At 36.9% G+C, this 27,635-nt stretch overlaps 1 protein-coding gene across 1 annotated transcript in view; it reads left to right on the top strand.

Annotated features, from left to right (window-relative positions):
- Positions 1 to 27,635, top strand: part of CSMD1 (CUB and Sushi multiple domains 1) — a 2,075,474-nt gene that overhangs the window by 318,389 nt on the left and 1,729,450 nt on the right. Inside the window, exon 2 of the mRNA XM_089679519.1 lies at positions 10,872 to 11,088. Within this exon, the coding sequence (XP_089535645.1) occupies positions 10,872 to 11,088 (217 nt within the window). The remainder of the gene's footprint in view (positions 1 to 10,871; positions 11,089 to 27,635) is intronic.

Here is a 27,635-nt window from a genome sequence, read left to right on the forward strand (position 1 = left end):
CTTGCATATGAATTCACCTTTGTGCATGAGCATTATTTATTTTATGCACCCTTGTGATAGCATGGGGAATGACATGTCCTCTTTACTGAAACATCTGAAGTCTATTAGACTCCAGGTCCCCTTTTACAAGCATCTGATCAAAATAGGAGTGTTTTGATGAGATGCTTTCACAAGCCAGTAATGGCTTGTTTACATCCTGGGGAAATCAGAAGTAACGTAATCCTCATTGCTTCCGGTTTCTTAGACCATAGAGATGTCCAGGGAGGTTTCAGTCCTTGGTCATCTCAATGGTAAGGTGGCAGAATTGGGCTCCTGAGTGGAATAGGACAGCCTGGAAAGGCATTAGATCCAGTGATTATGTAGCCACTAAGATTGTTTTCACAATACAGAGCATCGCCGCTCAAAAATTTTTATAGTGGGATGATGCCTGTAACTGCCTTTGGGCAGGAAATGGTTAAACAAGCCCTGATTTTATCAAACCATTAAAACCTGGACAGTTCTACAAAATCAGAATGAATAGCACCTGTGTATATATAAATGCTTGTAAGATTATTGACTTTAAAAATAACACCCAAAAGGAGAAGTGGGTACATATGGATGTTATCCTTACTAATCCATTTTCAGGCAGGATTTGAAATCACAAGCAAAAAATAATGTGCTGGAAATATTGATGTCATAGATACATACGTAATAAAAAATAGTGTTCATGAGCTTGTGGATGTGCAGTACATTGCAATTTAGTACAAACCCAACATAAAACTATTGCAGCAGTCCCCAAAAAATGTGCAATGCTAACACAATATAGAAAATAATATAAGTATAATCAGACCGCGCACCTGAATAAGACATATATTCTGTGGAACACCTTCAAGTAGCTGAACAAGCGAAGCAATTTAAGTTTGGAACACAAGCACGGGCACTTATTTCCCTATCTGGGACTCTAATAATGGTTAATTATGTTGTAAACTACTGAGATGGTGTGATATTTGCTGTATAGATGTTTTGAATCCTTGGAATTATCCAGTACATATGCACAGAATATACAGTATGTCTAATTTAGGTGCGCCGTCTGATTATACTTATATTATAGCTACATACCTGTTTATCAAGGTACATGCTTGTTTACCAAGCCTATTCTTCTGCAATAATTGTCCATGGCTACTGATTACCACTCAACAGTGTGAAGTTAATAGTGTGAGAAAGGTAAGAAGTTTTTAATAAAAGTCCTAACTACAGATGTTGTTTCCTTTTCCTGAAATTCTGTATTTGCCATCTTGGTGGATAGGTCCAACTTAAACACCTTTTTTTATGATATATAATGTTCACATTATCAGTATTTCAGCAATCACTTGAAACATACCTATGCTGAGAAAGATAGCTATATAGTCCACCATTGTTGACCTCTCCCTTTGAAAACAGTGGTTGCCTGACATTCATGCTGATTTTTGTGGCTTCAATGCTGTCTTAGGACTTTGTGGTATTCATTTTTGCATCAGAAGATTTTGAAGCCAGGATCGGCCAGTTAACTCACATTTCAAGATAAGATCAATATTTTCAATTTGCATATTTCTTTGAGCGCAGGTGTCCCCTAAAAATGAAATACATAGCGATCTTATATATAAATGTACAGTATGACTGAAGAGAGCTAACCTTTTGTAAATTCCAACTGGTAAATTGGAGCATACACAGGCCTAAAAACGTTAATTCCTTTGTTGATTAGTGACTCAATGATCCAACTTTGTCACAAAGTACATGCTATCCCATACACAGAAGAACCAGTTTTTTTTTGCTGGCCAACAAAGTGATTCAAGATAGAGCAAGGGTAAAGTAAGCATGTATGGAGGTAGTCATGTTTTATCACAGGTACGTGATAGTTTGTTTTTGGATTTTTTTCGGGATGTGCAAAGAGACCACACAAACACTTGCAGGTAAAATCAAATTGTGTATAACATATAATTATGAATTGACAGATAACAAATGTAATAATATGGAATTGTATAATCTGAAAAATATAACAAGAAAGTTAGCTATATACCCTGTTCCAAATTATTATGCAAATGATATTTTTCTAATTTACCTAAATAATTGATGTAAATAACAGTCAGCATAATTCTCATGTTATCAACTATTAAGAGTACAATTCAAATTTTATTGAACAAACCACCTAATAACAGTAATTTTTTTAAACATAAAAAACTTACAATGCACTGTTCCAAATTATTACACACAGTAAGTTTCAAAACACTTTCTAGGTTGTAAAGAACTGAAAATTGTAATTTGTTGTGTTTGCAGCATACTTACTGAAATCAAAAGCTATTTCAATCAAACTTTTAACAACATTTTAACAGGTCACGTTTTAACACAGGACCCCTTATTTGATAGCAGCTTCACAAGTCTTGCATCCAGAGCTGCTGTTTGGATGTAAACTGCCTCCCACCCTCATAGATCTTTTGCTTGAGGATGCTCCAAAGGTTCTCAATAGGATTGAGGTCAGGGGAGGATGGAGGCCACACCATGACTTTCTCTCCTTTTTATCCCCATAGCAGCCATTGATGCAGAGGTATTCTTTGCAGCATGAGATGGTGCATTGTCATACATGAAGATGATGTTATTACAGAAAGCATAGTTCTTCCTTCTGTACCAGGGAAGAAAGTGGTCAGTCATAAACTCCACATACTTTGCAGAGGTCATCTTTACACCTTTGGGGACCCTAAAGGGGCTGACCAGCTCTGTTCCCATGATTCCGGCCCAAAACATAACTCCCCCACCGCCTTGCTGACGTCGCAGCCTTGTTGGAACAGGGTGGCCTTCCACCAACCATCCACTACTCCATCCATCTGGACCATCCAGGGTTGCACGGTACTCATCAGTGAATAGGACTGTTTGAAAATTAGTTTTCATGTATTTTTCTGCCCAATGCAGCCGTTTCTGCTTGTGAGCATTGGTTAGTGGTGGCCGAATAGAAGGTTTATGCACAGTTGCAAGACTCTGGAGGACTCTACACCTTGATGTCCGTGGGACTCCAGAGGCACCAGCAGCTTCAAATATCTGTTTGCTGCTATGTAATGGTATTTTAGCAGCTGCTCTCTTGATCTGATGCATGGATCTGGCAGAAATCTTCCTAATGTGTCTTTATCTGCACGAACCAGTCTGTGCTCTGAATCAGCCACAAATCTCTTAATAGTGCGATGATCACGCTTAAGTGTTCGTGAAATATCTAATGTTTTCATACCTCGCCCAAGGCATTGAACTATTTCACTCTTTTCGGTAGCAGAGAGATCCTTTTTCTTCCCCATATTACTTGAAAATGGTGCTCTGCTTAATAATGTGGAACACCCTCCTTTAGTAGTTTTTCCTTAAATTGGACTCACCGGCCAATCTAATTATCACAGGTGTCCAAGATTGTTTTCAGTGATCAACAGAGCCCTGAGACACAATGCCATCCATGAGTTAAATTTAAAAACAAAATATTTCATCTTTGTGACACTTATATAGAATTTGCATAATAATTTGGAACAGGGTGTAGACTCCTTCCGCCAAGGAGTTCCCTGCCCATTTTCCAATCGCTTGGCGGATAATCATACCAGATGCATGCATGTAGCATCTCTAGCAGGAGCCTAACATATTCCCGTTTTTGGCTGTGGTATACACAGGATTAATTGGTTATAATGATCAGCCCTAACCATTGGAAAGTAATACCTTTTAAGGAAGATAGCACACATTCCTGAAAGGGCTTGGTCGGTTGGTCAGTTTGTACTGACATTTCTGCAGTATTAGATCAGTTAAGGTAAAGCCATCCCTATATGGCCGCTTAACCAGGCCTGGGATGCATTCTTATGTATTAGTTAACAATAACAAGAATAAAAGTGACAATTTCTCCATCAGGCAGACATTAAAGTGAACCTGTTGTTTAAACGTGTTTGAAACATGAATTAATTTTATCCTTTTTAACAATTTTCATTTTGTTCTGTTAACAAATAAATAAAAATAAAAGACCCAAAAGCAAATGTTTTACACATCTGCACACAGATTAATGCCATCTGTGTTTATTATTTAAACAACACAGAATATGTATGAATTTAAAGTACTAATTCTCTTAATTCCTCACAACAAAACATTTATTTAATCTTATCAATGTTTAAAGGCAAGCTATGATTCACAGATCCTATTAAATCAACTACTTTTCTTCAATCCCCAAAATAACCTTTAGCTAACCTTGAAAGCAAAGAAATATTTTTGCAGGTGATTGTTACATTAAGAGTACATTTAACGCTACCAAATTTCAAAATATTCCAGACCTTCAAAATGTATTCATGCATTATATTTATACTCTTGTGCTAAATATGTATCAAGGTTATATAAATGATGAACATTAATGCAAAACATAAAAAAGACTGGAGTTAACACACTGCCATTAAATTACAAACTGTTTTGATGCCTAATATTTAAAAATCTAGGAACACAAGCCATATAATTGCAATGCTAAAGCAAAGAATCAAGGACTACTGTTTGTCTGCATTTCTTTAAGAGATACAGTACACCACTACTGATGACAGGATAATAATAGCGCATCTGAAAATAATAAGCACTAGGTGATAAAAGGTCAGAAGGAGAATAGTCTATTGTACGTAATGTGAACTAGAGCTTACAAGGTTGATAGTGATTGATAGAAACATAATTTGTAGTCAATTTGGTCACCAGTTTGAAGGAACAGAAAAATTAATGATTGGAATGGTAAGGGATGTGAAATATGTGTCACTTTTTTGTTTATGGCCCTTGATGATGACTGATAGAAATATAGCTTTGTTGTATGACTAATTTTATGAAAATCATGTATTCATATATCAAACATAACTGTATTTGAAATTGATATGCATGCTATCTTGCATTTTTGTGAAACAAGAGTGCATAAGGAAGGATGGAAACTAATATTTTAAAGACTAGGCCATGCAGCCATATCATTATTATTATTATTATTATTATTACAGGTACTTATATAGTGCTGTCAATTTATGCAGTGCTTTACATATATATTGTACATTCACATCAGTCCCTAACCCTCAAGGGGCAAACAATCTAAGGTCCCTAACTCACATTCATACATACACATACTAGGGCCAATTTAGACAGGATCCAATTAACCTACCAGCATTTCTTTGGAGTGTGGGAGGAAACTGGAGTACCCGGTGGAATCCCACGCAGGCACAGCGAGAACATGCAAACTCCAGGCAGGTGGTGCCATCATTGGGATTTGAACTGATGACCCTAGTACTGCCAGGTGGGGGTGCTAACAATTTAGCCACTGTGCTGCCCACAGTGTCTAAATGGCACATAATGTGTGTGTAAACCCTAATACTGAACTTATGTGCTTGCTTTTCTCTTCTAAATAAACACTTCATTATTTTTTGTTTTTTCAACATCTGTTTGATAAGTGCAAAAAATACCAGTTGATTTTGCCAGAAATAATGTGAAGTGATCCCTGACTGTGCATAAGTAGGGTTTTTTTATGCATTAGAAACAAAGCCAGGGCTGACCACATTCGTTTTTGAAATTCAGACCCAAAATTACATAGAGGAAGGTAGAAGCCGACTATGGGCTTGATTTAGTTACATAGTTGGTGTGGTTGAAAAAGACACATGCCCATTTAATTCAACCAACGGAATGGAAAACAATTTTATACAATCCTATATACACAATACACAATCCTATACCCACAGTTGATCCAGAGGAAAAGAAAAAAAAAACCCTATAAAGCATTTATTAAAAGCAAGTAGCCTGTTCACTTTATAAGAGAATTTGCCCTTAGCTTAGTGAATGGGTTTATTTGCTAGTGACAAAGGGGCTGTTCATTTTGCAAAGGGGATTTTTAGCATGTAAAGGGAATTTTCCCTTAGCTAAGTGAATGTGAAACCAGGTAGATTTTTATAACAAAAGATGCACATCAATTGCATATATAAAGCTATCTCTTTTTAAAATGTCAAAAACAATCTATGTTGAAAACTATAAGAAGAATAACTAAATAAATAAACAAAAACTTGCCCTTTTTTCAGTAGTACTATTGAAATTGCTCACTGTGATTAACCATATTAAATAATTAGAGGCAGGTTTTGAAACCCTTCATGTGGTTTTTTCAGCTTCATACATAAGTGCAGTATATGTGTTTTCTCTATTTCTATACATCACTGCCTGAAGCCATCCCTGCTGTATTAATTACTCTGTAATATAAAGCGATCTCCAGGTAATAGTTTCAAATTGGATCTGACTGCTGCTTCATCTTCCAATGATATACTTCTTATGAAGGGTGCTCCACATTACAGTAAATAACACAGTAGGGTTGGCGGTAGGCAAGACTATACAGACACAGAGAATGGGAATGCATGCAGAGAAGAGGGAGAAAGGTGGGATATAAGAAATGTTTTGCCAAATGTCCAGATGATGCTGGGCATTTTTTCATATCTAGACCCAATCAGTAAGGCTTGTGTCCCTTGCAGTTTAATATGCTAGAATAAATTGTCTAGTTAAAACATATTTCAAACAAGCTATAAACCAAGTGTGTATCTTATCTTTAAAAGTAAAAATAAGTTCTACATACATTTTTTTTTTCTGCTGTATAACACTGAACTCATTTCACATTACTCACTCTAGAACCATACAAGGAACAGATATATTACAGAGCAAACTTATTTAGATATTAACTATCATGATAACTTATTATGACTTAAAACAATCTTAAATTTCTATTTTATTATCATTACTAATTTATTTAATATCATTATATTGTCTTATCACTTATTCACAGTTAAATGGACAGAATTGTGTACATTTCTCATATCGGCAGCTTAATAAAAATCATCTAAAGAAAGCTAAATGGATCTTGATAGAGTACATATCAATATTGAATTTAAGGATGGGCTTCTTTAAATATGTGTCTCTCCTGTTAAAATGTAATAAGACCAGAGGTTGACATTAAACAATATCATTAATTTATAAAAATTATCCTTACACATCCACTACTTATTTGCCTCCATAATCTATTTTCACACAATTGATTCTTAGGCTACTTTCACACTGATCCGCCGCAAAAATGCATATGCGTTTTTACCACTCTTTTTCTGTGCTTTCTGAGCATTTTTTAAGGACACATGACTTAAAAACTGCATCAAAAACCCTTCTCAGAGGCGTTTTTGAGGTGTTTTCAGGCAGTTTCCATTGATTTCAATGGGAAGAGGTGTTTTTTGGGCTTTTTTTCAACTCCCCAAGCATGCCCCAAAAATGCTGCAAGCAGGAGTTTTTACACCGCAAGTGCAACGCCTCAGTGTGAAAACATACATAGATATACATTCACATACATAGGAAAGCACTTTTCAAGTGCTTTTTTTTTAATGCAAAAATGCTTCAAAAACTCGGTGTGAAACTGTGTATTGCTGTCCTCTGTGAGCTCATGAGCCCCCCCCCCCCCCATTACTTCTGTTTCTTTGAAATGAGCAGTGCATTTTCTATGTGGTCATGTGCACTGCTCTTTGCACACTACAAACCCCATCGTCATTGGAATCTAGTTCATTTTTGGAATGAGCAAGAGAAGGAGGCTATGTTCCTACATACAATGGGACCATGGGGAATCAACATAGCAAGCCTCAAATAGGAGGTAAGATCACAGCAGCAAAATCAAAGGGATTTTGGGGAGCCTGAGAGCAATAGAAGTTACTTCTTCAAGTTAAAAGATAAGTTCATCTTTCTAAAAAGGTTAAAAACTGCATTAATTTTCTTTTTTTAGGAGCCTGTAAAGCATTGCACCCATGATCAGCAGACTGTATGTGTATCTGTCTGCTTGTACCTCATATGGGTTGGCAGCTACTCAATGATAGGAAGACTCAATGAACTACCAACTCACTCACTATTGCCATGGCAGTTCATAGAGAACTACAAACTGTCAGCTGAAAATGCTGTTGATACTTGTAGTTCATTCATTTACAGATCTCTCTGTAGTTCCTCATTTACAGATAACATTATCTTTCAAGCTATGCAGAGATGTGTGACTTATTTTCAAATTGTGACTGCAATTTTGGGGAGAAGTTCCCTGGCCCGCTGTCACGATGGGGGGTGAGGTGGATCAGCGAGAGGCTGCAGGCGTGGGAACATGTTATATGTTCCACCCTAAAAACAAGTGGAACATGTAACATGTTCCAAAAGGTGTGAGTACACACTTGAATACTTGAAATTTGTTCATTTTAAACCAGAGTTTAGTGCCACCTAAATTTGATCCATAGAGAGCGGCAGACTGGAATGAGGCATGAATAAAGTATTTCTTTTTATTGGTAAATTATATTTGCAGGGGATTATCGATATAAACTGTATCATTCTCGTGAAACAATATGCAGTGAACTATATACATTCAAGTAATTCCACCAGCTTTATGGAGAAGAACAAATAAATGTACACAAAATGCAGGGTTTTGTGAGAGAAATTCCACTTTTATGGATCCTTTATATAGTAAGAGATTGCTTCTGTGATTGCATGGTCTAACAAAGATTGTCAATAGTTAGCTCTAAGAAAATCCCCACTTATCAGCAAGCGAGACAGTAATGATTGCAGAGGAGGTTGGAATGTATGTGGGTGATTGTCTTAAGTGCAGCTCTCCAATCAATTGCTGTTACTTGTTTAAAGCTTACATTGAAAAATCAAATATTGGAATGAATAGGTGTGATAGGAATTACTGATACACCCAAAGATAAAGCAGTATTCCAGGTAAACAGTAAAATACCTGTTTGAAATACATTTTTGCCTACCAAAGGACTTTTTTTTTTTCCAAGTTCCTGGTCCACACATCTCTGCATAGCCTGACGTATAATTTTACTATTTTCTTATAAAGCTTTCTTGCTCACCTGTCTAGGTATTGGACAAAGGCAGAGAAGTGACATAAGAACCTGCAACCAAAACAGGAACTGGTGGCATAACCTATATGGTGGTTCAGGGTTATGTGAAATATGATACTGGTGAACAGATATACAAATCCTTACTACAGAATGAACATATTGGACATGAAAAATTAGCAGAGCGAAAACATAGTTAGTGAAGAGTAACTTACAGATTCAGATACCCCTGTCTGATGCCATGAGAACATTCAGTTATTTAATGTGGATAAAGGGTCGAAGAGCAAGGTTTCCTTTAAGCTGGCAAATGGTGTATGACGTCATTTGATTAGTGTCACAATATCTTGAGATGTGCTCCAGTCTTTCAGATTTATCTGTCTATCCTGAGTGTCAGAGGATCTTTCATTAAAAATCTACAGGGAAATCTTTAATTCAACTCCGCTTAAAAAAAAAAACCCTTGCAACATCTCTTTTGTGTAAGCAAGTTGTAGCAATATGAGTGGTGAGCAAAACATTTGAATTTGAAGCAATTTACTTAAAGACTAGGTTTGTTTTTTTATTAAAAAGGGGCAGAACTTTCAGTGAGATGTCTCTTGTACTGCTGGCTGCTGACCTAATTCAAATTTTCGGTCCTCTGCCCTTCCATAGGAAGAAAAGGGGAAGTGCCACTCATTTGTCTTCTCCCTCCTCTTTACCATTTGGCACATCATTTTTTTTTTTTTGGGGGGGGGGAGGGTACCTGGTTTTGACAAGTACCCACTAGCACTTCTGCCAAGATTGCCATGATGATTTGAGTGGAAATTCACCCTTCCCTTCGCTCTCAGCCTACTGAGACACATTACAGGTCCCAGAAGACTGCGCATGCACAATAGAATTCTGGTTGGTTTCTCTTAGGTGAAGAATAAGTTTACCTTTGGGAACACGCTACATTTTCCGCCTATTTGTAGGGTTGAATGTGTAACATGTTTCCAATGCTGAAGCTGCATGACCCCTCCTCCCCCCACCCCGAGACAGCAGTATAGGGAGAAGTTCTCCGTACTAGCTGTCAATAGTTCTGCGAATGAATGAACTACAAGTACCAACATCCTTTGCGGATCTCGTCGACTTGTAATCTCCCAATGAACTACCATGGTGTTGTGCAGCGCTGTGGTAGTTCATTGATTCTTCCTGAGTATCTGTTTGCCCAGATTTTTGTCAAAAGATGAACTTATCCTTTAAAATGCCAGCGCTAGGGACCTAAAGCCCAGTGAAGAACAAGCTCTAGTAAGGACAGCACTGGACCCTGGACAGGTAAGTGTCCTTATATTAAAAGTCAGCAGCTACAGGATTTATAGCTGCTGACTTTTGGGGGGGAAGGGGGGAGACTGAAGCTCCCTTTTTAATACAGCCAGTGGACCTTTCATAGGCACTTATCTAGAGTGTTGACTATGCCCAACCTTTATGCCCCTCCATTTATAGACGTTGTTCTATAACTTATATGAGTGAAAAGCAGTCTATGAATGAAGGATAGGTGGATAAATGATAGTTCACTTTTTTATAGATTCATATCACTTTCAACTGATGGAAGCTATTTTACAGCTTGTATGAATGGAGGAGTGGGGCAGACATGATGGGCATAGTCAGCACTCTTGACGAGTGTCTATGACAGGTCTAGCAGCCATAGTAACCCCCACAGCACAGCAGATTACTGCTGTGGGTGTATGGAAGAAGGGGCAGAGGACTAAGACTTTAACTACAACAGTATCCACCACCAGAAGGCACACAACTCATCAATTGTAAATACCAATCCTTGGACTGATTTTTTATTTTTTTTTTAGCTGAGTTTATGCTTTAATTCCCCCCTCCCCCAAAAAAAGTTTTGTTAACATAATGCTATAATATACAACAATAAGGTGCGCTTCTTGTCAGTTAGATTACATGCAATGTATACTGTCTACATTGAATTTAAATGTAAATGCAAGAATTTGTGTGCAATTTCTCATGTAGTGTTTTCTTTTACAGGGCAAAACTGTGGTGGTTTGGTCCAGGGTCCAAATGGTACAATCGAAAGTCCGGGATTTCCACACGGGTATCCAAATTATGCAAACTGCACGTGGATAATAATCACTGGTGAAAGAAACAGGATACAACTGTCATTTCACATTTTTGCTCTGGAGGAAGATTTTGATATTCTATCAGTGTACGATGGACAGCCACAACAAGGAAATTTAAAAGTCAGGTAGGACATCATTATATTTTTCATAAAAATCTGACTCTTATGTACTCCTAAATGTTTCAGTTCACACAGGAAAATGTTTTAGTGTTTAATACAATATGGATTGTAGTGCCATGTACTCCAAGCAAGTGTACTGCACGTCAACATGTCCATAATGTACTATTTATTGTACAAAATATATATTCCTTGTTGTGATTGCGAGTATCTTCTGTAGTTTTCATTTGCATTTCTGTGCATACGAGTAGTCATTGGAAATTGTTTGCCCCCTGCTATCAAGTTTTGCAATTTGCTGTTAAATAGAGAGTGTAGGTCTACCGGTGGTGGGGCATCTCTACAATTTAGACAGAAGTCATTAACCTCTGTACAGTATATACTCAGAATCAAAGAAATCTCAAGTCCCACAGAAGTATTATAGAAGATTATCAAAGGTTATGAAAGCGTTACTAAACCCAGCATCCTGCATTCACTATATCTGGTCTCCCACAGTACACAGAGCATGGAAGTGCAAGTAGTTTAGTAAATATAAACTGCTAAATACCTTTTCTCATCAGCACAATAAAGCAGTCTTGTGACTTTTATCAGTGTCCAGCAGAGCACTGGTTAAAGCTTGTAGGAAGAGTTTCCATTCTCCCATGCTTGTCCTATGAGGCTGCACAACTCCTAACCCTCTGGACAGTGCTGATTGGCCCTGTACTGATCACATGCACCCTCCCTAGAAAAAAAACCTCTCTAGCCATATACACTAAACTGAGCATGTGCAGAGTGCCCCCAAGGTTCTGTTCTATCAAAAGATGGATTGGGGACAGTAAAAGAAGGGGAAGATCAGAGAAGACAGGATAAAACAGCCTTTTTACACAATGTGGAGGGTTAACCCTTTAGGTTCCACATTGAGTATAACAAGCATGCTTTACTGCATATACAGACTGATTTAACTGCTGTGGGTTTAGTAACACATTAAGATTTGTTTAAATACTTGACATAGTTACTTTAAGGAGTATATTTATAAAAAGAATACGCATATCAATTTGCAATTTTTTTATAAATACATCCCTAATTGTGTGTTACAGTTTTGATGCATCATTTACAGACAGTGATGCAAAACATCTTTTTTTTGTGTAGGAAATTATCTGAAAGTTTGGATGACAGTAGCACAGTAATCTTCAACACTGAAATGTAAATGTATTTAAATTTAAACCAAATAGCTCATGAATAAAAACATTTGGATGAGAATATTGTAACAATATGCTATATGAGTTTTGATGTGGCCCATGGGCCATCCTTTTTTCCTGCATCTCAAGTAATGCCAGTAACCTTAGCCTTTAATCTGTAATTCTGGGTGTTTTAAAAGCTATTGTTTCAAATGACTTTGAATCAAAGTTATACATACATCAGACATCAAAGTTTTACAGGCATTTATGCATATATAAAAAAAATTGTTACGATGTATGAATAAATACTACAGAGAACTACATTAATGTGTGCATTTTATTTCTGCTGGGAATTTGGCGTTGATCTATACAGTATTAACAGCAGACAAGCATCGTGACAAAGGTGTGCACAGTGAAAATGCTGAGTTTTTTTTTGTTTTTTTTTCCTTCTTTTTACCTGCTTTAAATTAACATATGGACTGTTGTTTCATTGTGTGAAATGTTATTAATGTACACAGAAAAGTAAAAAATGATATGGGTAATTTTAAGACAACGAGGCAGAGTTACACATTTGAAGAAAACCAATTAAAATGGTAAGAATGCTCCACTAAATTACTTTCTGTGGTCATTCTGACATAGATAATACCATACCCTCTTATGCTGAGTATACACGTACTGAAAATCAGCCATTTCAGCAGGAATTGTCCGAATTTCAGGGTCTAATGACTGACTTATGTTATATGGCCATGCTGGAAAACTAGCATTTGATCAGTGCTTGCAGTCAATAGCTGCAGCACTGATCTGTGTATTCTGATGGGGTGAAGAGTCCCCCCTGTCAAAGTACAATAGAACAGCAAGAAAGATCTCTGTATCAATATCACTTGTGTTGATGCAGGAATCTGTGAGTTCTTTTTCATTTAACCTGGGAGCTGAATGAAAAAAAAAAAAAACCTTAGTGTGTACTCTGCTTTACTTTGAAGTATGGCTTGATTTCACTCTATTGGCTGTGAAATGTGGACTAATGGCACAACTTGCTTCTGAAACCTCTTCTTCATCTCACTAATGCTTACCCATTTTTTGTGATATACATAGTAGACTGGATGATCAAAAAAAAAAATGAATCATGGCCAGCTTAAGCTCCATGTGCCCATGTGGCAATGTTTGTTGGCTTGGTGATTTGCCACTCAGGAGCTGACCATTACATCATGGGAGAAAGGAGAGGGCCATATACTCTCCTATACCTGGAAATACCTGGTATTTCCTAGCGCCACAAATAAAAGTAAGTTTTAAATTAAGTATGCACTAAGGCCGGCCATACATGGGTCAAAAATCGACCGATTTTTCGTCTGAAAATTGGACTTAAGAATAATTGGCCGATTTTCGCTCTGTTAGTGGGTCAATGGCTCCGGCCAATTTTCATTGGTTCCTCCCCTTTTCGTTGATCGGGCATGTTGGAAAATTTGTGAAAAACGACCGATGTTCAAATCGTACGATCATTTTTCCGAAAAGAATATGCGCATGAGCTGTGACCTGGAAGGAACAGAAATTTTGCATGTTATATGGGGTGAACTTCATGACTTGGGCGGCTGATTTTCAAAATCATTGATGGCACCATCGGATTACAGAGCGAACGTTTCCGATTTTCAGACAAAAAATCGTTCGGAATTCGAACCATGTATGGCCTGCATTAGGCTAGGTTCACATATGTGCGGGTGGTGCGGCTGCGGATCCACATGAAAATCTGTGCAGCCGTGCTACCCGCATAGAGGAATGCAGACATGCGGGCAGGTGCCATTTGTTCTAATGGCACGCTGCCTGCACTGGAAACCGCAACCATACTGGGAACTGAGGTTCCTGTGCGGGCTGCATTTTCAGAAGAAGTGCAGGGACTTCTTCCCTGCGTGTCTCGGGGCTCTGGAGTTCATTCAAATGAATGGTCTCTCGTGCCCACTCAAAACACGGCCCGCACGGAAGCATATATATGAACCAGGGGTAAAAATTCAGAGATTCAGCTGAACAGGAAACAAAGCATTAGAAAAGAGCAAAAAAATTTCAGAGCCAGGAGAGAGAGGAGTTGTGGCCAAATGTCAGAGGTTATGGAAAGAAACATATTTGATAGAGGTATCAGTAGAATCAGGGGCGGACTGACAGCTCATGGGGTCCCTGGGCAATAGGGGATCATGGGGCCCCTGTGTCCTTGCCAAAACTCAAAAAAGCCTATGCAAAATGTACCAGGGGCATCTCATGGGGCCCCCTACTGACCCCAGGCCCTCGGGCAGTGCCCGAGTTTCTAAATAGTCCACCCCTGAGTAGAATAAACTGTCTGGTATGGTCAATGCCAGCCTATTGCCCATCACTCTGACAATGGCAATATGACGTTTCTTCCTAAAGGAAGATAACAAGTACATAGAAAATATACCTAATTTATTTATACTATTTCTTTTAAAAAAAATTTGACCACAATTTTAAAGACTGTTCACCTATATGTCCTAATATACCTCTGAAGATTCACAAATTATCACAAAGGCAAAGCATTTTGTATAATCTATATACCAGGGTTTCTCAACTACGGTTCCTCCAGATGTTGCTAGGGGAAATTTCTGCCTCTCAGATAAGTTCCCACTGATACCATTGATCTTTATATCTATCTGTAAAGGGAAAATTCTTCACAATGATCACAACTGTAAGGAGCATTTGTCCAACTGACCATCATACTAATGTATCATGAATTGTAGATATATTCATTTTTAGCAGGGTTCCCTGAGATTGTAAGTTTATTTCAAGGGCTCCTCTGTGTTGAAAAGGTTGAGAAAGTAGGCTACATACAGGTATGTGCAAGCTGTTTCACCAAATACCCACATTATTTGAATGAGTTATGAATTACTGTTTTATGCTAGGTAAGCTTGAAAGTGTCTATTATTTTGAATGCTAGCACACAGCTCCAAGGAGCAAAATGTTTTATGTTTAAACAAATATTGGAGGCTGAATATAAAACATGTTGCTGTGCATATATTAACATATATTAAAGAGCCCATATCTTAATAAAATAATCCACTGAGGAACAATATCAATGAGCTCTGGATAAAGCACGTTATTAAAATGCAAGGAATGACTTTCAACATTGATGAATTATTGCAGAAAGAAAGAAAAATGCAGGTGATATCATTATAAAAATAGATTTTTCGTGAACACTTGCAAGTTATACTGACACCAATTTTGCCAGGTTCAGCAAAGGGTGCAAACCACCAGTATAAGTAATACTACTATAATCAAGGCACCACCTTTGTTTGTAAGGTTTCTACATTTTACCAGTACTGTCCATTTACAAACATTAGGGCCAATTCACTAAACCATAACACGTGGTTTTCCTTTCATAGCATTGAACTAGTTTCCCTCTTTTTAAGTTGAAAACCTTTTTTAGAGCCCATTTGCACTATAAATTTAGGGTAACACTCACATTATTGCAACATGCTACAACACACGCATAAATGAAATGTAGTGTCAGTCTTTCTAAACCCACATGGAAGAAATATATATTTGAAATCTATTTTAAACATATTCTTCCCAAATACATTGCCATATATTTGAAATACTACAATTGTGTCCATATTCAATATATTTTAGTGTGTGTGTGTGTATATATGTATGTGTGTGTATGTGTGTGTGTATGTATGTATATATATATATATATATATATATATATATATATATATATATATATATATATATATATAGTGTGTGTGTGTGTGTGTGTATGTATGTGTGTGTGTATATATATATATATATATATTGCACGTTGAAATGTGTTTTTATTACAAAATATGAAACATTTTTTTAAAAATACATTTCAAATATACTGTATGTCTTTAAAAATACAAATCTACATTTTTGAAATGCATTTACACATGTATTTAAAAATGTTAAAATGTATTTTTTAGATGTAAAAAAAATTTAATATATTTCAAAAATATAAATGTTTAAAAATATTTTTTTAAATATATTCAGATTTTTTTAAAACATATAAAAGTCATTTTAACATATACTTTTACATGTATTTATGCAGTATATTTGAAATGTATTTTTAAAATATTTTTCATATATTTTGTTATACATACACACACACTGCATGTTGAAATGCATTTTATATGTATATGTGTATATGTATGTGTGTGTGTATGTATGTGTATATATATATATATATTGCATATGGACAAAATTGTAGTATTTGAAATATATGGCAATATACTTGAGAAGAATATTTTTAAAATATATTTCAAATATATTTTTCTTCTATATGGGAAATGACTAGCAGTGCACCTTGCCATTGGATGTGTATTGATGTCAGAAATGGTACAATCACTTTTTCTGGTGCAGTTTTGTTTTAAATAGTTAAATAACTGTTGAAAATGTGATCATTGCATGCTACACAGTGTTTATGTATGTAAATTTGATGGTAAAATTATTGTAAGAGACAATAACAAATACAGTACAAAGACCGTTTTGTTGGATCTGGTTTATTTAAGTCTTCCATTTGGATCATGTAATACGGTTTCATGGTTTCAGTTCTGTCAGGCAAGAGGTTTTTGTCCCTCCAAAAAGGAAAAAAAATATTTCCCATTGACTTCCACCCTGAGATGATACTGTGATGATCAGCTTAATCAGGAAGCTGCAAGCTGCAATTTTCAGATAAAAGATTGCAGACATGAAAAGCACTTGTTTGACATTGTTCTTCTATTGCACTAAGTTGGAAGCACAGTGGGACAGTTTTATGTAAACTAGAACAAAAGTGGAACTGTTGCATATATAATTAATCCAGCTTCAGCTTTTAAAAATGGAAAAACAATGAATTCAGAGCAACAGCTCTACTTTTTCTTATTGTTATGACCATTTTTATACACTAAATTTATACACTAAATTCTATAGTGTGTGTGTGTGTGTATTATATATATATTACATAATTATCCTGCACTCAAATATACCCCAAACTGAAGTCTTTAAAATATTTAGAAGTCAAACATATTTAGGGTACAATAAAACAGTAGGAGCTTAAAGAATATGTAAACCCAACTTTTCTCACTTTTTTTTTTCATGTTTACATAGCATTGAAAAAGGCATTGATATGAAACACTCTGTTATTGAATAATTACACATACATTTCCAATACATAGGCATTTTGACATATCATACAAGAGAGAAGGGAGGAGGGTTGGGAGTAATCCCAGCTCCCTGTAGCATTAAGGCAGAAGGTACATTAAGGCAGTAGGACAAAAGAGCAAAGAGCATTTTTATGCTCCTGATATGTGCCTGCTGTACTCTGTACATGTATGAAAAAGTATCTTGTTCTCTTTGTATTGCTTCCTTTTGTGTGAAAGCCCTGGTGTTCCTGCCAGTCCCTCTGCTTTCTTATTGAAACTTAGCAAGAGGATGCACTGTGGTCAGTTCTCTAGCCATGCTGAGGTCTCAGCCTGCTCTCCTCCAACAATCAGACTTGTGCTTGCACTCCCCCTGCACAGTCATTCGCTGGGAAGTTTAGTGTTCTGCTGTTTCTCCTCCCTCATCTCTTTATGCAGCTGAGAACAGAGGGAATGGAATCACTTTTTGAAAAATGGAAAAAAAAAGGTATTTATAATGTTTTATTTATATCTATACATAATGTTTTGCCTTTTATTTCTATTTTAAACTGAATGGGTTGTTTTACAAGGTGAGGGTTTACATATTCTTTAAGTTCTTACCAATGGGTTCTTAATGAATACAGTCCCGGCACTCCTAAATCAACCCATCTCTGTCAGTCATCTGCAGTTGAGGTCCACTGCTTTCTGAATGGAAGAGCAGTCTTTTCACAGCTGTCCAATATCTCCCCCTTCACTGAGTCAATTAGCACAGCTGAGTTCCCTATTGATTGAAATCTAAGTATGTGCTGTGCGCTCTCTATTCAGTCCTATTGAGAGTTTGTTCTTCATGCTTTGGAGTAGCAACTCCAACTTTGTCTACAACTTAAGTGTGCTTTATTATGACAGCATATTGTTTTTGTCAACATGGAAACATTTTTTTATTGAAAAATGCATAGGTTTTTCAGTACTTTTTTTTTTGTTTTAAACCTTGCAAGCAATTCAATAAAGAAGTATACATTGTCTGCTTGAGATTCTGTATTAATGGGTGGATAATATGATAAACAGACTTAGCGTTTTTTTTTCACTAGCATTGCTTTTGCAGAAAGATCCTGAAAAGTGATGGATATTTTTTTCTTCTTCATGATTATTCTTGAAGCCTGGAGACTCTTGGGAATACTTATATAATTACCCTGCAAAGGTGTTAAAAAATATTACAGAATAGCAGGCAAATTACCAGAACTATAGCATGAGATGTAAACAACCAGACAACCTGGAATCCTGCCAAACAGATGCATAATCTTACATGACAGTGTAGGCAGTTGAATGAGATCCTGAATGGGAGCTTCAAGGAAACTGAAATTGGAATATATCCAAGCATTTAAAATGCTTAGACACGTATCAGTAAGGTCTATATGGGTGTAGGTTCATTGTTTTGCTAAGAGTGATAAAGATCTTGCACAGGAAATGAAAACATTGATGCTCTTGATGATTTAAAGTAAATACACTTCCCTTGCCCATTGACTGGTTTTGTTAATGACAGTATAAATTTGTACTTTTCCTTAAAATAAAAAAAAAAAACAGGATTTTAAAATGTTAGATGCGAAAGTGCATTAATCCATGTTAACCAATCACATGTCAGCCTATTGCAGCCAGACTAGTGAAAGATGAGTTCAGATTAGTTAGCATTGGTTACTGCACTTTACAAATTGTTCTTGACCTTAATGTATAATCTTTAGAATGCTTTCACACTGCTCCATTGCAAAAATGCATGTGCATTTATGCCTCATTTTTTTAATGTGTTTCCAGGGTGTTTTTTGGGGTCCTATTACCCAGCATGTGCTTGTATAACTTAAACATATGACTCAAAAAATGCACCAAAAATTTTTGATTTTTTTTTTATGCATTTTCCATTCATTTTAATGGAGAAGTGTGTGTTTAGTGCAGTTTTTAACATGCACCAAAAATGCAGCAAGCAGGACTTTTAAGAATGCAACTGAAAGGCAACTGACTGGTGTGAAGAGTTGCGAAGCATTTAACCACTTCAAGTCCAGACACTTTCACCCCTTTCCTGCCCAGGCTTCAGCTTTCAGTGCTATCACACTTTGAAAGACAATTGCATGGTCATGCAACACTGCACCCATATGAATTTGTTAGCATTTTTTTTAGTATATCTTTTTAGTAAAAAAAAAAAAAAGCCAAATTAGTTTATAACCAAAAATTATAATTTTCTAACTTTTTTTAAATTTTTATTTTTTATATTTGTGGTTTTTTTTTTTTTTTTTTTCTTACATACTGTCACCCTAGCGGTACAGTGTCACCATAGTGGCACTTTACTACTTGTGGTGGGTGATGCAGATTTTTTTTCTTTTTTTACACTGATTGCTTTTATACACATAAAGTCTGTAAAAGCAATCATTTCTATTTCTCTCTGGCTGCATTCTTGCAGCCATTGAGAAATACTGTGAGAGCTGTGATTGGACACAGCTTGTCACATGGTACAAGGCTGTTTTGAATAACCTTGTACCATTTGACCTCTGTGGTCATTCATAGATTTTACAAGTAGTAAGCAATGATGTCAGGAAGTGACATCTTGTTTACTACTGCTCATGTAATCACTGATTGGCCAATCAGTAATCGCATGAATCGGGACCTCACACAGAGGTCCCTTACAGCGTTCAGTGTTCCGTTGTGTCCAGAGGACACAGTGGGCACCGGATCGCGGTGCCGCCCGCTCCCAGGGAGCATGCACAGGCAGTGAATGCGGTTTGAAACCGGCTTCGGCAGCGCTCCTATCCAGCCATTTATAGACATGGGCCAGACAGGAAGTGGTTAAAGGGATGCATTTTTCATTCATTTTCTTCAGTATTTTTAACTAAAATAACTGATCAGTGTGGAAGAGACATTAAAGTCTTTAACACGTTTTAGGTTACCCAGCCTTTAGTTTAACACAAATAAAAGATACATATATGTACTAACAGTTTGTTAGTAAATTTAACATTTGGGGGTTAAAATAAATGCATATATTTTACATAGTAATTTAAAAGAAACTGAGAAATGTATCGTAACTAAAATTAAAAAAGGCCAGCCATACATGGTTCAAATCTCAGCCAGTTCAGCAGGAACCGGCTGAGATTCGAACCATCTATGGTCAGGCTCAATGTACCCAAGTTGATCGATCAATTTGGGTATAGCCAGCCTTACATGCGATTTATTGCTAGCGGGTGAACAGCTCCCCCCCACCGGGAGAATACAATGACCCAGCAGAAAGGATTCCCCTGTCAACACTGTCTACATTTGGAAAGAAATTTGCACTGTGTATGGCCTGCTTAAATAATCCTTTATTGGGGCGTATCTATATCTATCTTACAGAAGTTCCAATCTTGATATCAGTTTGACTCATAGGGGTTGATTTTCTAAAACTGGTGCAGCTCTACATACAGTGGGGATCGAATGTTTGGGCACCCCAGCTAAAAATTGGTATTAATGTGCATAAAGAAGCCAAGGAAAGATGGAAAAATCTCCAAAAGGCATCAAATTACAGATTAGACATTCTTATAATATGTCAACAAAAGATAGATTTTATTTCCATCATTTACACTTTCAAAATAACAGAAAAGAAAAAAATGGCGTCTGCAAAAGTTTGGGCACCCTGCAGAGTTAATATCTTGTACTGCCCCCTTTGGCAAGTATCACAGCTTGTAACGCTTTTTGTAGCCAGCCAAGAGTCTTTCAATTCTTGTTTGAGGTATCTTTGCCCATTCTTCCTTACAAAAGTCTTCCAGTTCTTTGAGATTTCTGTCACGCACTGCTCTTTTAAGGTCTATCCATAGATTTTCAATTATGTTGAGGTCAGGAGATTGTGAAGGCCATGGGAAAACCTTCAGTTTACGCCTCTTGATGTAATCCCCCATGGATTTTGAGGTGTGTTTAGGATCATTATCCATTTGTAGAAGAAATCCTCTCTTTAACTTCAGCTTTTTCACAGATGGCATCAAGTTATCATCCAAAATTTGCTGAAATTTTATTGACTCCATTTTTCCTTCTACTCGTGAGATGTTCCCTGTGCCACTGGCTGCAACACAACCCCAAAGCATGATTGATCCAACCCCATGCTTAACAGTTGGACAGAGGTTCTTTTCATTAAATTCCGTGGCCCTTCTTCTAAAAACGTACCTTTGCTCATTCCGGCCAAAAAGTTAAATTTTAACCTCATCGGTCCACAGAACTTGTTTCCAAAATGCATCAGGCTTGTCTATATGTTCATTTGCAAAGTTCAAACAATGATTTTTGTGGTGAGGACATAGAAGAGGTTTTCTTCTGATGACTCTTCCATGAAGACCATATTTGTACAAGTATCTCTTTATAGTGGAATAGTGTACCACAACTCTAGTGTCTGCCAGATCTCTATCTGGAGGGATCATGCAGTCAAACGTGGGTTTTGAATTGTTTTTCTCACAATCCTGCGAGCTGTTCTGTCTGATATTTTTCTTGGTCTTCCAGATCTTGCTTTAACTTCCACTGTTCCTGATGACTGCCATTTCTTAATTACATTCCGAACAGAGGATATTGACATCTGAAAACGCTTTGCTATCTTCTTATAGCCTTCTCCAGCTTTGTGAGCGTCAACTATTTTCAGTTTCAGTTTTCTAGACAACTGCTTAGAAGAACCCATGGTGCTGATTGTTGGGGCAAGGTCAGATGAGTCTGGGCATTTAAAACCTTTGAGATTGACATCACCTGGTCTTCCCAGACAATGATTGAGAACAATCCATGACACTGGCAGGTCTCAGCTTGGCAAAGGGGGCAGTGCATGCTATAAATTCTGCAGGGTGCCCAAACTTTTGCAGACGCCATTTTTTTGTTTTCTGTTATTTTGAAAGTGTAAATGATGGAAATGAAATCTAACTTTTGTTGACATATTATAAGAATGTCTAATCTGTAATTTGATGCCTTTTGGAGATTTTTCCATCTTTCCTTGGCTTCTTTATGCACATTAATACAAATTTTTAGCTGGGGTGCCCAAACTTTCGATCCCCACTGTATAAACCAATCAGCTTCCAGTTTTTTTTTTGTCAAAGCTTCACTGAACAAGCTAAAGTTAGAAACTGGCTACCATATATAGCTGCTCCAGATTTCACACGCTTTAGTTTTAGTAAATCAACCTCATAGTCTATTTAATTTAAGCATCCTCAGCCTTGATTAACAAACACGAGAATCACGAGGAAGATTATAAATGATGCATTGAATTATTTTTGCTCTTATCCTGTCTAAATATATAGGTATACAAAAAAAATGGTATCAGGTTTTATATAACAGCATTGTTTGCAGGATTTTATTTAGACCACAAAGTAAAAATAAATACATGCATTCACAAATAGTTTTTTTTCTTGCTGAGCACATTGTCTCTTGTTAAAGTGTAGCTCCCAGAGGAAAAATAAAGTTCAAACTGGTTGCAGGAAAAATACAGATCTCACACAAAAGTGAAGATTATGTACAAATCTTGAAAAGCCACCTGTATGAAATAGCACAGGATTAGGTGAGCCTTGGAAAAGAGTCTGAGAAAAATCCATTGAGATTTATTGTTTTATTTTGTTCTGCACTTGTTACAAACATCATCAATTTCCAGCTTTTTTTTTTTTTTTTCAGAAATATTAGGTCATGGTTATTTCTTTTTTTATTTTGTGCCCCCTCAAAGTAAAAAAGGTTGAGAGAAATGCAGATGGGACATTAATTTTACCAAAACTAGTTGGGATATTGCTATGAATGTGATGACAATATAGTTGTAGAGGGATCAAGTGTTTTGTCTGCATGCTGCGTGAATTGGAGAGCAGACCCATGACACACATCAGTACATTTTTCTTTGGTAGTAAAGTTGTCAGTGGCTATGTTCCCTTTCCATTTTTCCACAATGCAAGTTTATATTGTGTGTGCTTTTTAATTCCTTAAAATGAACACACAGACAGTGTATATTTATTAAGTATTTACATACTCCTAAAAAACAGTAAGTGGTCGTAAAATTAAACCTCCCAAACATGTGTGACCACAAGCACCGTGCAGCAATTTATCCTCAAAGTTTGATGCACAACCTACAGCATTGCTAAGTCATTGCAAATGTTTCTCAATACCTTAAATAATAAAAATGACATATTGATGGGGCAAAAAAACAGCATAGTATTGTGTAAACAATTGTGTAACAATTTTATTTACAAAAAAGACATACTATAAACTGATTACAATTTGTGATACAAAACGCAATATTTTTGGTGAGAAATGTACAATTCCTGTGCATCCAATTGCTAAGTGCATATTATGTGGTCATGTTTTTCACTAGTTTGATGCAAAAAACTCTGGTGCAGCTCTGCATAGAAACCAATTGGCTTCCAGTTTTTGTTTGTCAAAGCTTAATTTAAGAAGCTGAAGTTGATTGGCCACCATGCACAGCTGCATCAGTTTTTGGTTTAGTAAATCAACCCCTGTGTTTTTTCTGTTTTTGTCAATATTTGGTTCTTGCTGCTATTTAATTGTGTAGACATACAATGGAATTGGTATATTCTGTAAAATAGGAAGCCTGAAAGCAAGTTAGTAGAATGATTTAAGTTCCCTTTCCGTACTTATTTCTACTTGTACTTTCCCATGGAAGCTGCAATCTGACTAGCTCCTATTCATAGCACAGACACTTTAAAGTGGTTCCAAAGGCAGAAAGCTTTTTATTTTAAGGTATTCTTTGCCATTGGCTCCCACTGCTGTGAGGAGGGAGCAGGGCTGAGCTGCACTCTGTGTGTCAATGGACATGAAGAGCTGGCCCAGGAGCAAGCCTGCATGAGTGCCCTCTTAGCAAGTGGCTTGCTATGGGGGGATTCAGCCAGGGGAGGATCCAGGAGCCCCAGCAGGGGACTCAAGAAGAGAAGGATTGGAACTACTCTGTGCAAAACCATTGCACAGAGCAGGTAAGTGTACCATGTTTGATATTAAAGTGATTGTAAAGGTTCACCTTTTATGTGTTACAAATAACAGACACTTTTGATGAACAGAACCAGTGAATGCCGATATGAGTCTATGGGATAGTGTGAGAGTAGAAACCTGGGTGGTACAATAAAAAGTATATCTGTAATTACAATCATTTTATTTCCATTGCCAAACTGTCCTACAAAAAGGATAAATATGACCTGTACAGATGATTGCCAACTCCAATTCATTTTTCCATCTTTTGGTTTTTTTTTTCACAAACTGGCAAAACATTAGTGCAGTTTTATGGAACGCTAGGACGTGAAGCAAATAGCTATGAGAAATAGACAAAAGAAGACAAAGATAAAGGAGGTGTAAAATGCAATATTGTTCCCAAGAGGAAATGTAATATCTAATAAAAATACAATGAGATAAACACAAAACAAAGTTCAGCATGCAAATTAATAACCAGTGAATAAAAGCTGATTACTGAGAAAATATAACAATGTTCTATGATACAAATGCAAGATATTTAAAATCAAACAACAAAATAGAAAATTGAGGGAGAACTGTGATCAATTTTGTTTTGTATTATAGGTATTCGTAATATGCATATAACCTTTTCTGGGGGGATCAGCTTGTAATAACATTGCCTTTTCATGTAGCTTGCATCCACTTTACCTATGTGATGTATATATATATATAAGGCATCATAATCGCTGTTCCTCTTCTCCCTCTGCTTTATAGCATAAGATTCATTACAACATTGCACGATTTTTAGCATTTTTGTCAGACAGAAGACTAGTGGTAGAAGTTCTTTATAAAAAAGTGCAGCGCAACTCCCTCAAAACCCTTATTCAAAACGTAACTTATACTACTATTGATAGTGAATATTGACAAACATTTGTGATAAGAATAGTCCCATCAACATAAATGTCCATACAATACACCACTTGTTGTAAGTATGTGACACTGTGAATATCTTCTTCTTTTCACACTTCAGTGCACCACCATCACACCAGGTGAATAACCTGCTCACCTCTTAATTAAATCAATAGCGCTCTTCAGGATGTACACAGCCTTTTTCCAAACAGGCTCAAATCTTCCTCTTAACTCCTCTCTCCCTCCTTTTTGGTCAGACATCCAGCAGGGATGATCTCTTGAAACAAAAAAGGCCAACACATAGTGTTCTCCATATAACACTTTATTATAGCCCCACTAAAATAACTTATTTTATGCAAGTTTTATCTTTTATTCTATAAGTCCACATCCAGCTCGCCAATCCACTAGGTGGTGGCATGACTTCCCAGGCTCAGCTCTTCTCCCCTAGACGCATTATACATCAGTGGTTCATATAGTGAACTTGGTGTAGAGTTTTCCACCTTGAGGTCATCACAGAGCACAAGGGGGCACTTTTTACGTCTGGAGGAAAAGAATTTTAATCTCCAAATACAGAAAGTATTCTTCACAGTAAGAGCTGTGGCCATCTCAATGGATTGCTTTAAAAAAGGCCTGGATTCATTCTTGGATACACAGAATATAACTGGTCACTAACATTTATAGGTAAAGTTGATCCAGGGAATATCTGATTGCCTCTAGGGGGATTAGGAAGGATTTTTTTTCGCTGCGGGAGCAAATTGGGTCATGCTTTGCTGGGTTTTTTGCCTTCCTCTGGATCAACTGTGGGTGTAGGATTATAACTTTTTTTTTAGAATGGTTGAACTGGATGGACTTTTGTCTTTTTTCAGCCATACTAACTATATGTAACTATATGTAAATAGATGTAGTGAACACCCAAGGTATCGAACCTACATACTGGTATCACCATATCTATATGCCAAATCGAGCGTACATCCATTCAAGTGTGCCAATTCCATAATACTGAATATAAAATGACAATAGGGCACCACATATACATACAGTGGGGATCGAAAGTTTGGGCACCCCAGCTAAAAATTTGTATTAATGTGCATAAAGAAGCCAAGGAAAGATGGAAAAATCTCCAAAAGGCATCAAATTACAGATTAGACATTCTTATAATATGTCAACAAAAGTTAGATTTTATTTACATCATTTACACTTTCAAAATAACAGAAAACAAAAAAATGGCGTCTGCAAAAGTTTGGGCACCCTGCAGAATTTATAGCATGCACTGCCCCCTTGGCAAAGCTGAGACCTGCCAGTGTCATGGATTGTTCTCAATCATCGTCTGGGAAGACCAGGTGATGTCAGTCTCAAAGGTTTTAAATGCCCAGACTCATCTGACCTTGCCCCAACAATCAGCACCATGGGTTCTTCTAAGCAGTTGTCTAGAAAACTGAAACTGAAAATAGTTGACGCTCACAAAGCTGGAGAAGGCTATAAGAAGATAGCAAAGCGTTTTCAGATGACAATATCCTCTGTTTGGAATGTAATTAAGAAATGGCAGTCATCAGGAACAGTGGAAGTTAAAGCAAGATCTGGAAGACCAAGAAAATTATCAGACAGAACAGCTCGCAGGATTGTGAGAAAAACAATTCAAAACCCACGTTTGACTGCACGATCCCTCCAGAAAGATCTGGCAGACACTGGAGTTGTGGTACACTATTCCACTATAAAGAGATACTTGTACAAATATGGTCTTCATGGAAGAGTCATCAGAAGAAAACCTCTTCCACGTCCTCACCACAAAAATCATCGTTTGAACTTTGCAAATGAACATATAGACAAGCCTGATGCATTTTGGAAACAAGTTCTGTGGACCGATGAGGTTAAAATTGAACTTTTTGGCCGCAATAAGCAAAGGTACGTTTGGAGAAGAAGGGGCACAGAATTTAATGAAAAGAACCTCTGTCCAACTGTTAAGCATGGGGTTGGATCAATCATGCTTTGGGGTTGTGTTGCAGCCAGTGGCACAGGGAACATCTCACGAGTAGAAGGAAAAATGGATTCAATAAAATTTCAGCAAATTTTGGATGGTAACTTGATGCCATCTGTGAAAAAGCTGGTTAAAGAGAGGATGGCTTCTACAAATGGATAATGATCCTAAACACACCTCGAAATCCATGGGGGATTACATCAAGAGGAGTAAACTGAAGGTTTTGCCATGGCCTTCACAATCTCCTGACCTCAACATAATTGAAAATCTATGGATAGACCTTAAAAGAGCAGTGCGTGACAGACAGCCCAGAAATCTCAAAGAACTGGAAGACTTTTGTAAGGAAGAATGGGCAAAGATACCTCAAACAAGAATTGAAAGACTCTTGGCTGGCTACAAAAAGCGTTTACAAGCTGTGATACTTGCCAAAGGGGGCAGTACAAGATATTAACTCTGCAGGGTGCCCAAACTTTTGCAGACGCCATTTTT

The sequence above is a fragment of the Staurois parvus genome, unplaced genomic scaffold, assembly GCF_062004578.1.
Source record: "Staurois parvus isolate SC_StPar_1 unplaced genomic scaffold, SC_StPar_1.0 ptg000226l, whole genome shotgun sequence".
In the NCBI taxonomy this organism is placed as follows: Eukaryota; Metazoa; Chordata; class Amphibia; order Anura; family Ranidae; genus Staurois; species Staurois parvus.